The sequence below is a fragment of the Bos taurus genome, chromosome Y (genome assembly GCF_002263795.3).
Source record: "Bos taurus isolate L1 Dominette 01449 registration number 42190680 breed Hereford chromosome Y, ARS-UCD2.0, whole genome shotgun sequence".
NCBI classification, from domain to species: Eukaryota; Metazoa; Chordata; class Mammalia; order Artiodactyla; family Bovidae; genus Bos; species Bos taurus.
In genome coordinates, this window is record NC_082638.1 from 23,240,672 (window position 1) to 23,257,352 (window position 16,681).

General features: G+C 40.3%; 1 protein-coding gene across 3 annotated transcripts in view; it reads right to left on the reverse strand.

The window, feature by feature from the left end:
• LOC132344515 (gamma-taxilin-like) overlaps window positions 1-16,681 on the reverse strand; it is a 102,636-nt gene that overhangs the window by 11,264 nt on the left and 74,691 nt on the right. For all 3 annotated transcript variants that reach the window (XM_059884151.1, XM_059884149.1, XM_059884150.1), the window contains exons 4-5: window positions 5,635-5,805; window positions 460-654 (exon numbers count right to left, since the gene is read on the reverse strand). In XM_059884151.1, coding sequence (XP_059740134.1) covers window positions 460-654; window positions 5,635-5,805 — 366 coding nt within the window. The remainder of the gene's footprint in view (window positions 1-459; window positions 655-5,634; window positions 5,806-16,681) is intronic.

Sequence of the window (16,681 nt, forward strand, 5' to 3'; positions counted from 1 at the left end):
ACATAGAAAGGGGAAAGCAATGATATTGTACATGGTACAGATGATGACACAAGTCTGAGATATTGGGCATTTGACTGCCAAATGTTTATATATATATAACACGTAAATGTTTACTTGTATATTTTGTATATACATGTAAATATAACCTATATTATTAGGTTAGATACAGGAAAAACCCCCTCTGTGATAAAATCACATTCTTCCAGTATCACAGAGAAACAATTACTACTTAATATCATCGCCTAGAAATTACTTCACATATCCAATCCATTGATTTCTGGTATATCAAGGGATAATACAGTTCACATGGTGCACAATCTTCTCCTAAGATATAACCCTGCCTTCCACTACAGATGTGCAGAAGTTTCAAAATTGTCCTATGACAGTTTTAGATTTATATGAAGTGGGCAAAAAGCTTTTGGTACTAACAAGATACCTAAACACAAGAAACACCTTTACCTCTTCCCTCAATGCATACTGTTCAATAAGCTTCTTAAGTTTCTCTCCCAGTTCAATGTTTTCCTGGCGGAGTTTGACACTGTGTACATCATGTTGTTTCAGTTGTGTCTGTATTTCATTCAAAGTAAACTGGAAATGTGCAGTTGCTTCTTTACGTCTTTCTTCTTCTTCTCTTGCCTGCTGCATATTTTCTTCCTTATTGTTCAAAATAATTTTTGTTAATAGTGTAAAACTATACCTAAATTGACAAAAATAAACAAACAAACAAAAATAAGCTGCTGCTATGGACCTTCATATTATGCCGCCCCAAGTGATGCTTATGAACTAAAATTTCTTCTCCCTTCTGGTCTATGGGGAGAAAGCTCTTTCTGCAAATCAATCAAATTTCCCAAAGCAGAGAGAGTAATCAGAGAGAGATTTTTCAAACCAGACAGAGTAATCAGAGACACACAAACTGCCCTATGGTGAATAAAGTGCTATCTGACCATCTAGATATTTATTATACTACTAAGGTACAAGGAAGTACCAGGGCTTCCCTCAAGATCAGTTGGTAAAGGATCTGCCTGCAATGAAGGATATCCTGGTTCAATTCCTGGGTTGGGAAGATCCCCTGGTAAAGCAAATGGCAATACATTCTAATATTCTTGCCTGGAAAATCCCATGAACAAAGGAGCTTGGCAGGCTACAGTCCACGGGGTTGCAAGAGTTGGACACAACTTAGCGACTAAACCACCACCAAAGTACAAGTTAGAGGCCTGTCCACACAGTCTACCTGTTTCATCAACTATGCTAAAGCCTTTGACTGTGTGAATCATATCAAACTTGGAATCTCTTAAAGAGATGGAAATACCATCTAACCTGGTTCCTAAGAAACCTGTTTGTGGATCAAGAAGTAAACATTAGAACCCTGTATGGAACAACTGACTGCTTCAGCACTGACAGAAGTATGACAGGGCTGTCTACTATAACCCTATTTATTTAACCTACATCTGAGCACAACCTGAGAAATGCTGGATGAGTTGCCCTGGAATCAAGGTAAGCAGGAGAAACTCAAGAACTTCAGGGATGCCGATGATATCACTGTAATGGCAGGAAGTGAAGAGGAACTAAAGAGCCTCTTGATAAAAGTGAAGGAGGAGAATGAAGAGCCGGCTTAAAACGAAATATTAAAAAAAAACCCTAAAAACTAAGATCATGGTATCCAGCCCCATTACTTCATGGCAAAAAGAAGGAGAAAAGATGGAAGTAGTGACAGAGTTCCTCTTCTTTGGCTCTACAATCACTGTGGATGGTGACTGCAGCCATGAAATCAGAAGACGACTGCTTCTTGGAACATAAGCTATGACAAACCCAGACACGTGATGAAAGTTCAGTTCAGTTCAGTCGCTCGGTAGTGTCTGACTCTTTGCGATCCCATGAATCATAGCATGCCAGGCCTCCCTTGCCCATCATAACTACCAGAGTTCACCCAAACTCATATGCCATCCAGCCATCTCATCCTCTGTCGTCCCCTTCTTCTCCTGCCCCCAGTCCCTCCCAGTATCAGGGTCTTTTCCAATGAGTCAACTCTTTGCATGAGGTGGTCAAAGTATTGGAGTTTCAGCCTCAGCATCAGTCCTTCCAATGAACACTCAGGACTGGTCTCCTTTAGGATGGACTGGTTAGATCTCCTTGCAGTCCAAAGGAATTGCAAGAATCTTCTCCAGCACCACAGTTCAAAAGCATCAATTCTTCGGCACTCAGCTTTCTTCACAGTCCAACTCTCACATCCATACATGACCACTGGAAAAAGCATAGCCTTGACTAGACAGACCTTTTTTGGCAAAGTAACGTCTCTGCTTTTGAATATGCTATCTAGGTTGGTCATAACTTTTCTTCAAAGGAGTAAGCATCTTTTAATTTCATGGCTGCAGTCAGCATTTGCAGTGATTTTGGAGCCCAAAAAAATAAAAGTCTGACACTGTTTCTCCATCTATTTCCCATGAAGTGATGGGACCAGATGCCATGATCTTAGTTTTCTGAATGTTGAGCTTTAAGCCACCTTTCCCCTCTCCTCTTTCACTTTCATCAAGAGGCTTTTTAGTTCCTTTTCATTTTCTACCATAAGGGTGTCATCTGCATATCTGAGGTTATTGATATTTCTCTGAGGATATTTGGTATTTCTCCCGGCAATCTTGATTCCAGCTTGTGTTTCTTCCAGCACACTGTTTCTAATGATGTACTCTGCATATAACTTCTGCCAACAAAGGTCCCTATAGTCATGGATATGGTCACCCCAGAAGTCACGTTTAGTTGTGAGAGCCATATGGACTGTGAAGAAGGCAGAAAGCCAAAGACTTGATGCTGTTGAACTGCAGTGCTGGAGAAGACTCCTGAGAATCCCTTGGACAGCAAGGAGATCAAATAAGTCAATCTCAAGGGAAATCAACCCTGATATTTGTTGAAAGGACTGACAATTAAGCTGAAGCTCCAGTATTCTGGTCATCTGATGCAAACAGCTGACTCACTGGAAAAGTCCCTGATGCTGGGTGAGATTGAGGGAAGAAGGAGAAGAGAGCATCAGAAGATGAGACTGCTGATAGCATAACCAATGCAATGCACGTGAACATGGGCAAACTTCAGGAGATGGTAAGGGACAGGGAAGCCCAGCGTGCTACAGTCCATAGGGTCACAGAATCAGACATGAATGGGCAATTAAACAACAGAACAAAAATTTTCATTTCATATTAAAAAAAAGGGGGGGGATTAAAAACACACACACCACTAGATGATGATCACTTCAAAAGTTGTCCTATATTCTTCTTCAGTTCAGTTCAGTTGCTCAGCCATGTCCAACTCTTTGCGAGTCCATGGACTGCAGCACGCCAGGCCTCCCTGTCAATCACCAACTCCCGGAGTTCACTCTAACTCATGTGCATTGAGTCAGTGATGCCATCCAAACATTTCCAAGTATTGGATTTCACCTTCAGCATCAGTCTGTCCAGTGAATATTCAGGATATTCCAATGAATTGGATTGAGTCAGTGATGAGTTCACTCTAACTCATGTGCATTGAGTCAGTGATGCCATCCAAACAAATCCAAGTATTGGATTTCACCTTCAGCATCAGTCCGTCCAGTGAATATTCAGGATATCCCAATGAATATCCAATGATGTTCTGAATATCTATATTCTAGATACTTGGAATTTTCAGAAACAGGGGTAATCATATGTCAAGCATGTGTGATCAAAACCATACTCCAACTCTTTAATGACATTCTTTACATTGGAAGGACTGATGCTGAAGCTGAAATTCCAATACTTTGGCCATCTCATGTGAAGAGGTGACTCATTGGAAAAGACCCTGATGCTGGGAGGGATTGGGGGCAGGAGGAGAAGGGGACGACAGAGGATGAGATGGCTGGATGGCATCACTGACTCGATGGACATGAGTTTGGGTAAACTCCTAGAGTTGGTGATGGACAGGGAGGCATGGCATGCTGCAATTCATGGGGTTGCAAAGAGTTGGACATGACTGAGTGACTAAACTGAACTGAAAGACAGACATGTTCCCATATAGAGACAGATTCTTTCTAGAGCTTCTCTACTCTTTGTCCTTCCCTACCGACAAAAATTTTGATAGCTAGTTCCTCTGCCTTTACAACTGTCCTTAAATCAGGTAAGGGATAAGCACTATTCTAAAGTATGTGGCAACTATTAAATAGTTGAAGATGTGCAAAGAATAGCAAAGGAGACTATCCAATTAGCATCCACAGTAGAGCTCTGCAACCTGCTTTGCCTTTAAACTCCTTTTGACCGGTTTATAATTTATTTCATCCAAGCCATTTCACTCGTTATCCAAGGAGGACACAGTAATCAAAACTACATTAATGATTAGAAGAATATATGGCAACCTTATATTTTTTAAGCAGGGCAGTTTTTGTCGTAAGTATCAGTACAGTCTAATTTCCCTGTGATCAATTATGAATTATTATTAAGGAGCTCTTCCTTGAATCTGTTGACTAGGAAAACAATGTTGACTAGGAAGAATGAATCTTTGATATACAATGACAACAAACACAGCATTACCCCCAAGCAAAATAAAAGGCAAGGCTAATTTGTCATTTTGAACTGGACATGAAACAACAGACTAGTTCAAAACTGGGAAAGTACATCAAGGCTGTATATTGTCACCCTGCTTATTAAATTTATATTCAGAGTACATCATGTAAAATGCTAGACTAGATGACTCACAAGCTGGAATCAAGATTGCCAGGAGAAATATCAACAGCCTCAGACATGCAGATGACACCACCCTTATGGCATAAAGCAAAGAGGAACTAAAAGAGCCTCTTAATTAAGAAGATGTAAGAGGAGAATGGAAAAGCTGGCTTTAAACTCAGCATTCAAAAAACTAAGATCATGGCATCCCATCCCATCACTTCGCAGAAAACAGACTGGGAAAAAATGCAAACAGTGGCAGACTATTTTCTTGGGCTCCGAAGTCACTGCTGATGGTGACTGCAGCCATAAAATTAAGATGCTTGCTTCTTGGGCAGAGACATTACTTTACCATCAGAGGTCCATTTAGTCAAAGATAAGGTTTTTCCAGTAGTCACATACAGATGCAAGAGTTGGACTACAAAGAAGGCTGAGTGCCAAAGAACTGAGGCTTTCAAATCATGGTGTTGGAGAAGACTCTTGAGAGTCCCTTGCATCCTAAAGGTCAAATCTGAATATTTATTGCAAAGACTGATGGTAAAACTGAAGCTCCAATACTTTGGCCACCTGATGTGAAGAGCTGACCCAAGAGAAAAGACATTCATGCTGGGAATGACTGAGGTAGAAGGAGAAGAGGGCAACAGAGGATGAGACGGCATCATCGACTCAATGAACATGAATTTGGACAAACTCCAGCAGATAGTGAAGACCGGGAACCCTGACATGCTGCAGTCTATGTTTTTTCAGAATCAGACACAACTGAGCAACTGAACAACTTGTCTTTGAGGACTGTATAGACTGCTCTGCTCAGGAACTTAATTTACCAGAGCAACTGAACCCAGAAGTTATCAAATAGCAGCCATAACTAACTCCCACTAAAGCAAATGATGCAAGGATTTACTTCAAACAGATATGCGGTGATTATAAAATCAATCTATCTAAAAAAAAACAAAAACAGAAAAAGGAACCAACTCACCTTTAATGTCTTATTGTGACGCTGGAGTTCCCTGCAAAGCGATTCAAGTTTGCTTCTTGCCAAGATAGCCTTGTTGTGCTCATGCTGCAAATTAACTTTCTCTTTCACAATCTGGGCTTGCTTCTTTTGCAAAATCTTCATTTGCTTTTGAACATTCCTGCTCTCTTCCAGCTAAAATTAATAAGCACTTTAGGTTTATAAAGCAGTCAGAATTTTTATATTACAACTGGAAAAATTCCAATTATAATCATGGAACTTTTTCTACTTCTCTTAATTAGCTGTCATAAGAAAGTACACAAGTCATTTAACACAAGAAGAAACCCAATTTCATTGCTTATTATTTTACTAAAAGAAAAATATATCTCTTGGGAAAACTTGTTACAAATCAACACCTGCCAGTTTTACTTTTCTATAAGAACATGCAAGGGATACTTTGTTGAAAAAAATAAGCAGCACTCAGGAGTCTTTGTGAGTAAAGAGGCAATTTTAGAGTTAGAGCAATTTCTTATATTTTATATTAACAGATAAAAAGGCAGCCTTGCTGACATTTCAGTAAAACTTAGTGTTCACCCATCAAGCATTCAAAGCGCAAAAATGATATATACAGGAAAAATATGAAGTGTCCTTACAAGTAAAATATTTACAGCTATTACAAAGAGCTTCATTCAAATTCCAGAGGGGGTAAAAAAAAGCTTTTACTTTTATATCTTACTTGCTTTTATATCTTAAGCAAGAAAGCTCCAGAAAAATATCTATTTCTGCTTTACTGACTATGCCAAAGCCTTTGACTGTGTGGATCACAATAAACTGTGGAAAATTCTGAAAGACATGGGAATACCAGACCACCTGACCTGCCTCTTGAGAAACCTGTATGCAGGTCAGGAAGCAACAGTTAGAACTGGACATGGAACAACAGACTGGTTCCAAATAGGAAAAGGATTAAGTCCTGGCTATCTACTGTCACCCTGCTTATTTAACTTATATGCAGAATACATCATGAAAAACACTGGGCTGGAAGAAGCACAAGCTGGAATCAAGATTGCCAGGAGAAATATCAGTAACCTCAGATATGCAGATGACACCACTCTTATGGCAGAAAGTGAAGAGGAACTAAAGAGCCTCTTGATTAAAGTGAAAGAGGAGAATGAAAAAGTTGGCTTAAAGCTCAACACTCAGAAAACTATACGATCATGGCATCTGGTGCCACCACTTTATGGGAAATAGATGGGGAAACAGTGGAAACAGTGTCAGACTTTATGTTTTTGGGCTCCAAAATCACTGCAGCTGGTGACTGCAGCCATGAAATTAAAAGACGCTTACTCCTTGGAAAAAAAGTTATGACCATACTAAAGAGAGCACACATAGAGAGCATACTAAAAAGCAGAGACATTATCTTGTCAAAAAAGGTCCATATAGTCAAGGCTATGGTTTTTCCAGTGGTCATGTGTGGATGTGAGAGTTGAACTATAAAGAAAGCTGAGCGCAGAAGAATTGATGCTTTTGAACTGTTGTGTTGGAGAAGACAATTGAGAGTCACTTGGACTGCAAGGAGATCCAACCAGTCCATCCTAAAGGAGATCAGTCCTGGGTTTTCACTGGAAGGACTGATGTTGAAGCTGAAACTCCAATACTTTGGCCACCTGATGGGAAGAGCTGACTCACTTGAAAAGACCCTGATGCTGGAAAAGACTGAAGGCAGGAGGAGAAGGGGATGACAGAGGATGAGATGGTTGGATAGAGTCACCCAATGCACATGGATTTGGGTGGACTCTGGGAGTTGGTGATGGACACAGAGGCCTGGTGTGCTGTGGTTCATGGGGTTGCAAATAGTCAGACACGACTCAGTGACTGTACTGAACTGGTGGACTATGAGAAGAGCTTTCTTAGTTATGTCCAACTCTTTGTGACCTCATGGACTATAGTCATCCAGGCTCCTCTGTCCATGGAACTCTCTAGCCAAGAATACTGGAGTGGGTTGCCACTCCCTTTTCCAGGGGATCTTCCAATCTCCTTGGCCTTCTGCATTGCAGGAAGATTCTTTACTGCTAAGAAACCAGAGAAGCCCAATGAGAAGAGCACACAAATTAGTATAGATTTCGCACAAGTTATCTGTAACTAAAACTCTTTCTCCAGTACTCCAAACTGCTCATACACCACCAGATGATGAATAAAATCCCAATAATGCAGATTTTAATTATAAATTCAATAGTAACAGTAATAACAAAAATAATGATACAGCAGATCAGAACACTGACATTCCACTAATGGAGATATATTTCACTAAACAGACTAGGTACTAGACATTGAAACAAACATTAATGTATGAGAGACTCCAGAAGAAAGACATAAATGCAGTTAATCTGACATATATGACATGGAGATGTCAAACTGATGGTTTCTATGTGCTCTAAGGAATAAAAGGCATAGTCTTACACTGCAGAGAGAGGTAGAGAAAAGTTGAGGGTTAATATTTAATAAAAAATTGGTATCTCACTGGTATTTTTATAACTGGATAGTGAATGTGGAGAAAAAGTATTAAAAAGATCACAGGATAACAAAGACTCAATTGCATTATCATCTGCCTAGTTATATTTTTAGGTAGGCAGGCAGAATGAATAAACAAGATAAGAAATATTTCCAAAGAGAGTGATTTTTATAATGTATGAAACTTAAGGGAAAAAACAAAGACAGTGGTATTGGCAAAGAGAAAGTAGAGAGTGAATGCAGAAGTGGCTGCAAGAGTCACAGAAAACAAAGGCAGTGAGAATTCTTCAAAAAGAGTGCTGAATCAATGGTGACAGTCTGAACAGAGTATCTGTACTTTTCACTTACAGTCCTCTGATACATGAGATGATCAAGAAGCTGAAATGTCATCATGGAAGATAGCACAGTGGATGGGTCTATCTCCATATCCAGATAACTGCACTGACACAAAGTGATACAATTATTTTGGAAATGTGAAGTTTATACAAAGGCCTACAATTTCCAAAGAAATAAATGGTCAGTAAACTGTGATTAAATTTGCCTCATTTAACCACTAGCAGTGTAGCAAGCTTTTTATTTTTCCATTCCACAGCTCCATTGCAGGTGGTCATATTAAAATTCCTGGAGTGGCTTACATGAGCCACAATAAGCTATAAAGACTTAGGCCTCCAAAATGTCGGAGGTCTGTATTCTGATTGTGGATTTATAACTAACACTTGATCATAACAAGGCAGACACAGACAAGGGTCACCACTATTGTAAACAGCTCCATGTGAACCACTGAAGGAAATAGGATCCATTTTATCATTTTCCCTTTCATTTATCCTTTTTATTTCCTTTGAAGAGCCAGATATTTAAGCACTAAAACATTCAAAACCAATTCCATTTGGGAAATTTAGAAAATCACCATGCAAGCTCAGGATCAAAGATTATATGAGAACACCTTAGATTAGATTTTCATCTCAGACTGATCTCTAGCAAAGAGACATTTTAAAACAAACAAAACAATAAAAACACAACAGACCTTGGTAAAGGGAATCTCATATCTAGAAATACTACACTGTAAGATTCAAATGTACAGTTAATAACAAAAATCATAAGGCATACAAAGAAATAAAGTATGGCCCATTCAAAGACACAAGACCAATCAACCAAACTGTCCAAGAGGAAGACTAGATAGTAGATTCACAAAAGACTTTAAAATAACTGTAGTTAAAATGCATAAGAGGTTAAGGAAGCAGACAAAGTGAAGAAACAATGCATGAGTAAAATGGAAAAAATCAACAGAAACCATAGAAAGGAACCAAAAGGGGGGAAAAAAAAATCTAGAAAAGAAAAGTACAATAATTAAAACAAGAAATTCACTAAAGGGATTAAAAATCTGATTAAAGATAACAAAGAATCAGTGTACTTGCAGAACAACAGAAATTACCAACTCCAGGGAAATGGAATTAATATAGACTGAGGAGCAATCTAAGAGCTAAGGAATCTGTGGGATACCATCAAGTGGACCAATACATTCAGTGTGGGATACCACACAGAGAAAACAGACAGAAGTGGGTAGAAAGGTTATTTGAAGAAATAATGATGAAAAATTTCCCAAATCTTATACCAAGATATGAATGTGCAAGCCCAACAAACTCCTAGAGTCACACTGAAACAGTCGTAAAACTGTCCAATGCCAAATTTACCACATACTAAAGATCCTTGTTAACATAATCAGAAAATTCCTCAGCATGAATCTCGGGAGGCCAGAAGTCAGCAGCTTTTAAAAATGCTGGAAGAGGAGACCCTCAACTGAGAACTCTATGTCTAGAAAAAGTCCTTCAAAAATGAAATATTAATATACTCCATAGGGCTTCCATGGTGGCTCAGTGCTAAGAATCCACCTGCTGATGCCGAAGACATGGGTTCAATCTCTGATCTGGGAATATCTAACATACCATGAAGCAACTAAGACAGAGTGCCACAACTAAGCCTGTGCTCTAGAGACCAAGAGTTGCAATTACTGAGTCCACGTGCCACAGATACTGAAGTCCTAGTGCACTAGAGATGGTATTCCACTGCTAGTGGAAAAGCCACTGCAATAAGAAGCCCACACACTACAACTACAGAGTAATCCCCACTTGCTACAACCGGAGAAAAGCTCACACAGCAACAAAGACCCAGGAAACCAAAAATAAAATAAATAAATAATAAATGAATTTTTTAAAGATAATAAAGAGATAAGACATCTTAAAAAATAATTAGGCTATATTAGGCACATAATGAATAAACAGTAAATTTCTGTGACATTAATAAGTGAAAGGTGCTAACAGAGCTGCATTTGAGAGCTTCTGTATACTTTTGAAATAAATGCTAAAGAGTGTTAGTAACTTGAGAATGTCACGTGCAATCCTCATTATAACCACCAAAAAGAGACTAAAAATGAATTAACTAAGGAACTTAAAATGATTTACTGCAAAAATTCAATTAACGATGAAAGAGCAGTGCAGAAAACAGAGTAAAATGGTAAAAGTTGATTTTTATGAATAATTTAAATGTACAAGAATGAAACTTCAATGAAAAGCAGAAATAGGCAGAATGGGTAAAAACATGATTCAGCTGCATCTCAAGTTAAAAGCTGGTGGAAAGCCTTCATCAGAATGCAGACTTTATGGATGATGGTGTCAGACTTCCGGTTCAATGTGAAGACAAAGAAGGATCCCACCCCCTCCTCCCAGTGACACAGTGAATCTACAACTACATACTGAAACCTTACATCAGGCACCTCAACTTTTAAGACCTGCACCTGAAAGACAAGATCTCAAAACATGTAGATGTGCAAATAAATGGGGCTTGGATCCTAGAAAAACTCACAAAGCTCTATGGAACTGAAAAACAGTTGTTATACACATATGGACTAACCAAGCCCTGGATCCAGCCAGCAGAGGGACAGCATACAGAAAGGCCCAGTATGTGTTTGAAAGAGGCTTGTTAAGATACTCATGGCTTTGGAGTGAGGGGCAGGCTTCTAGTTTGGCGCACATGTACAGACCCACTGAGGTGGCCTTGGGGAAGGGAAACATGCACAAGGAACCTCTACTGTGCAAAAGATCATCAGTATCTCTTCTCCCAAAAGAGAGTCTGTCTGGCTCTCCAATTTTTATGGCCATCACCCAGGGGATGCCCCTTAACTGCCTAGCTCTTGTGACCAATGGGGTTTGCACTTGTGGGTCCTATGGGTCTGTTATAAACCAAGAATACTTTCTTTTGGCTAACCTCAAACCTAAGCACAACAAAGACACAGACACCTAAGTGTAACCCATCTATATGTGAAACAAGATCTGGCCTGAAGGGGCAGATTTCTAAATACAATTAAGGGTCAAATATAATTGCCCTTAGAGACCATGGAGAACCACAGGCACTATTTTCATCATCTTCCTCTACTACAGCCCCTAAAGCTTGACTTCTCCGAAAGCCTGACTTCATGCCTGATGCACCAGCTTTTGTGGCTACCATGCTATCCTGATAGCACAGCCCTAGTGGCCAGCATAATGTGTTCATAGGATGGTAGTAAAAAATAAATAGTTCTGAGCTGGCTTTCATTAAGCACTCAGTGTTCAGAAAGCAACACCTGAGGTGGTCCTAAGATGGCGGAGGAATAGGACGGGGAGACCACTTTCTCCCCAACAAATTCATCAAAAAGAACATTTAAACGCTGAGTAAATTCCACAAAACAACTTCTGAATGCTGGCAGAGGAGATCAGGCACCCAGAAAAGCAGCCCATTGTCTTCGAAAGGAAATAGGAAAGAATATAAAAGACAAAAAGAGAGACACAGAGGTAGGGACAGAGCTCCATCCTGGACAGAAAGTCTTAAAAAGAGAGAAGTTTCCAAACACCAGGAAACACTCTCACTGCTGAGTCTGTGGTGAGCACTGGAACCACAGAGGGCAACATAACTGGGAGGAATAATAAATAAATAATTAATACCCACAGATCAGGTGCCCAACAGTAACTCTCCCAGCAGAGAAGCAGCTGCAGATGCCTGCACCCACCACTAGCAAGCAGGGGCTGGGCAGGGAGGCGCAGGCTGCATTGCTTAGAGTAAGGACCCCACTTGAATGCCCTGAGCGCTATCTGAGGGAACTAACTTGGGCTAGCAAACCAGACTGTGGGATAGCTACCATGCGAAAAGCCCTAACCTAAGACACCGTCAGGTACGCTCAAAGAACAAGGACTGAACCAGACGATGGCAACTGCAGCCCCAGGGAGGCATTATCTACTAAACTGCAAGCAGGCTTCTTTACTAACTAAGACTTCTTGGGGTTCTGGACAGTAAACATCCGCCTGAGGTGTGCTGGTTGTACACCCAGAAAACCGAGTGGCAGGGACGGGGAAGGCGATAAGTCGCAGCGACTGTGCTCGCCAAATATTTCATCACCTGAGCTGCTCAGACCTGGGAAGGGCAGAAAACGCAGGCCGAACAGAGTCTGCTCCTCTGAGGACTGCCTACCAGAGGGCCTGAACCTGAGCGGCTCAGACCTGGGAGGTGCATGCAGCCCAGGGCTGGCCTCAGAGAGTTCCCAGTGGAGCAACCTAGAGCCTGAGCAGTGTGGGCAGGGAGGGCACACACGCTGTGAGTGGGGCAGGCCCAGTGTGGCTGAGGAACTGTGAGCACACGCCAGTGTTATTTGTTTACAGCGTCACTCCCTCTTCACAGCGCGCCTGAACAAGTGAGCCTAAAAACGTGTCCACCACACCCCCTTGTGTCAGGGCGAAAATAGACACTGAAGAGACCAGCAAACAGAAGAAACTAAAACAGAGGGAACCGCCTTGGAAGTGACAGGTGCAAAAGATTAAAACCCTGTCATTAGTACCGACTACATAGGAAGGGGCCTACAGATCCTGAGAAATATAAGCTGGATCAAGGAACTATCTGAAAATGAAGTGACCCCACACTGCCCACAACAACACCAGAGGAAGTCCTAGATATATTCTTACTGTTTTTATTATCTCTTTTTTAAATTTTTTTAAAAATTTAAGTCCTCTATTACTCCATTAATATTCATTTTTATAACCTATTACTTTGAAAATAGAGACCCTATTTTTTTTCTTTTCTTTTAAAATTTTTATTATACTTTTTTTTTTTACTTTACAATATTGTATTGGTTTTGCCATACATCAACATGCATCCGCCAGGGGTGTACATGTGTTCCCCATCCTGAACCCCCATCCTACGTCCCTCCCCATACTATCCCTCTGGGTTATCCCAGTGCACAAGCCCCAAGCTTCCTGTATCCTGCATCGAACCTGGACTGTTGATTCATTTCTTATATGATATTATACATGTTTTAATGCCATTAAAGCAAACTTCATATATATATATATATTTTATAATTTTTGTGACTTTTTCTTTTTTTCTTTTCTTTAATATTGTAATTTTGAAAATCCAACCTCTACTCTGGATTTTTAATCTTTGCTTTTAGGTATTTATTATCTATTTTGTACTTTTAAGAACCCAATTTCAGTACTCATTTTCACTTGGGAGAGAGATTACTGTCTTGACTGCTCTCTCCCTCTGTGGACACTCCTTTTTGTCCACCAGGTCACCTTTATCTCCTCCCTCCCGCTTCTCTTCACTACCCAACTCTGTGAATCTCTAAGTGTGTTCCACATGGTGGAGAAAACTTAGGGAACTGATTACTGGCTGGATCTGTCTCTCTCCTTTTCATTCCCCCCTTTATCCTCCTGGCCACCTCTGTCTCCTTCTTCCCTCTTTTATTCTCTGTGTAACTCCGTGAACATCTGTGAGCGGTCCATACTGTGCAGCGCACATAAGGAAGTGATTACTGTCTAGCTTGCTCTCCCTTCTTTGGATTGCACCTCATCTCATTTGGGTCGCCTCTAACTTCCTTCTCCCTCTTCTCTTTTCCATGTAACTCTGTGAACGTCTCTGGGTGTCCCTCAATGTGGAGAAACTTTTGATCTTTAACCTAAATGTTTTATCAATGGTGCTGCATAGGTGGAGAAGTCTTGACTCTACTGTAAAAATAACTGAAAATCAGAAACAGGAGGCTTAAGTCCAAATCCTGAGAACACCAGAGAAATCCTGACTCCAGGGAACACTAATTGACAGGATCTCATCAAACACCTCCATAACTACACTAAAACCAAGCACCACCCAAGGGCCAACAAGTTCCAGAGCAAGACATATCACTCATATTCTCCAGCAACACAGGAACACAACACTGAGCTTCAATATACAGGCTGCCCAAGTCACTCCAAATGCACTGGTATCTCATAACTCATTATTGGACGCTTCATTGCACTCGAGAGAGAAGAAATCCAGCTCCACCCAGCAAAACACCTACACAGGCTTCCCTAGCCAGGAAACCTTGACAAGCCACCCATAAAACCCTACCCGCAGCAAGGCAACTCCACAATAAAGAGAACTCCACAAACTGCCAGAATACACGAAGGCCACCCCAAACATAGTAATATAATAAACAGGGTGAAGGGACAGAGGAACCCAGCAGCTAAAGGAACAGGATAAATGTGCTCCAAACCAAATAAAAGAGGAAGAGATAGGGAATCTATCTCTACAGAGAATTCCAAATACTGATAGTGAAAATGATCCAAAATCTTGAAATCAAAATGGAATCACAGATAAATAGCTTGGAGACAAGGATTGAGAAGATGTAAGAAAGGTTTGTGAAAAAGTTGGCTTAAAGCTCAACATTCAGAAAACGATGATCATGGCATCTGGTCCCATCATTTCATGGGAAATGGATGGGGAAACAGTGGAAAAAGTGTAAGACTTTATTTTGGGGGGGGCTCCAAAATCACTGCAGATGTTGACTGCAGCCATGAAATTAAAAGACGCTTAATCCTTGGAAGAAAAGTTATGATCAACCTAGATAGCATATTGAAAAACAGAGACATAGTTTGCCAACAAAAGTCCGTCAAATCAAGGCTATGGTTTTTCCAGTGGTCACGTATGGATGTTAGATTTGGACTGTGAAGAAAGCTGAGCACCAAAGAATTGATGCTTTTGAACTGTGGTGTTGGAGAAGACTCTTGAGAGTCCGTTGGACTGCAAGGAGATCCAACCATTCCATTCTAAAGGAGATCAGCCCTGGGTGTTCTTTGGAAGGAGTGATGCTAGAGCTGTAACTCCAGTACTTTGGCCACCTCATGCGAAGAGTTGACTCACTGGAAAAGACTCTGGTGCTGGGATGGATTGGGGGCAGGAGGAAAAGCGGATGGCAGAGGATGAGATGGCTGGATGGCATCACTGACTTGATGGACATTAGTTTGAGTGAACTCTGGGAGCTGGTGATGGACAGAGAAGCCTGGTGTACTGCCATTCACGGGGTCTCAAAGAGTCAGACACGACTGAGAGACTGAACTGAACTGAACTAGAATAAATAAAAAAGAATCAGTATATAATGAATAATGCAATAAATGACATCAAAAACACTCTGGAGGAACAAACAGTAGAATAAGGGAGGCAGAAGATAGGATTAGTGAAGTAGAGATAGAATAGTAGAAATAAATGAATCAGAGAGGAAAAAAGAAAAATGAATTAAAAGAAACAAGGACAATCTCAGAGACCTCCAGGATGATTTAAATGCCCTAATATTCGAATTACAGGAGTCCCAAAAGAAGAAGACAAAAAGAAAGACCATGAGAAAATACTTGAGGAGGTAATAGATGAAAACTTTTCTAAAATGGGGAAGGAAATAATCATCCAAGTTCAAGAAATCCAGAGAGTCCCAAACAGGATAAACCCAAGGCGAAACACCCCAAGACACATATTAATCAAATTAACAAAGATCAAACACAAAGAACAAATATTAAAAGCAGCAAGGGAAAAACAACAAATACCACACAAGGGGATTCCCATAAGGATAACAGCTGATCTTTCAACAGAAACTCTTCAGGCCAGGAGGGAATGGCAAGACATACTTTAAGTGATGAAAGAAAATACAAACAACAACAACAAGAAAATAACCAACAGCCCAGATTACTCTACCCAGCAAGGATCTCATTCAAATATGATGGAGATATCAAAAGCTTTACAGACAAGCAAAAGCTGAGAGAATTCAGCACCACCAAGCCAGCTCTCCAAGAAATACTAAAGGAACTTCTCTAGACAGTAAACACAAAAAGGGTGTATAAATTCGAACCCAAAACAATAAAGTAAATGGCAACAGGATCATACTTATTAATAATTACCTTAAACGTAAATGGGTTGAATGCCCCTACCAAAAGACAAAGACTGGCTAAATGGATACAAAAACAAGACCCCTATATGTGTTGTCTACAAGAGACCAACCTCAAAACAAGGGAAACAGACTGAACGGGAAGGGCTGGAAAAAGATATTCCACATAAACAGAGATCAAAATAAATCAGGAGTAGCAATATTCATATCAGATAAAATAGACTTTAAAACAAAGGCTGTGAAAAGAGACAATGAAGGAGACTACATAATGATCAAAAGATCAATCCAAGAAGAAGATATAACAATTATAAATATATATGCACCCTGACTTCAGGCTCTACTACAAAGCCACAG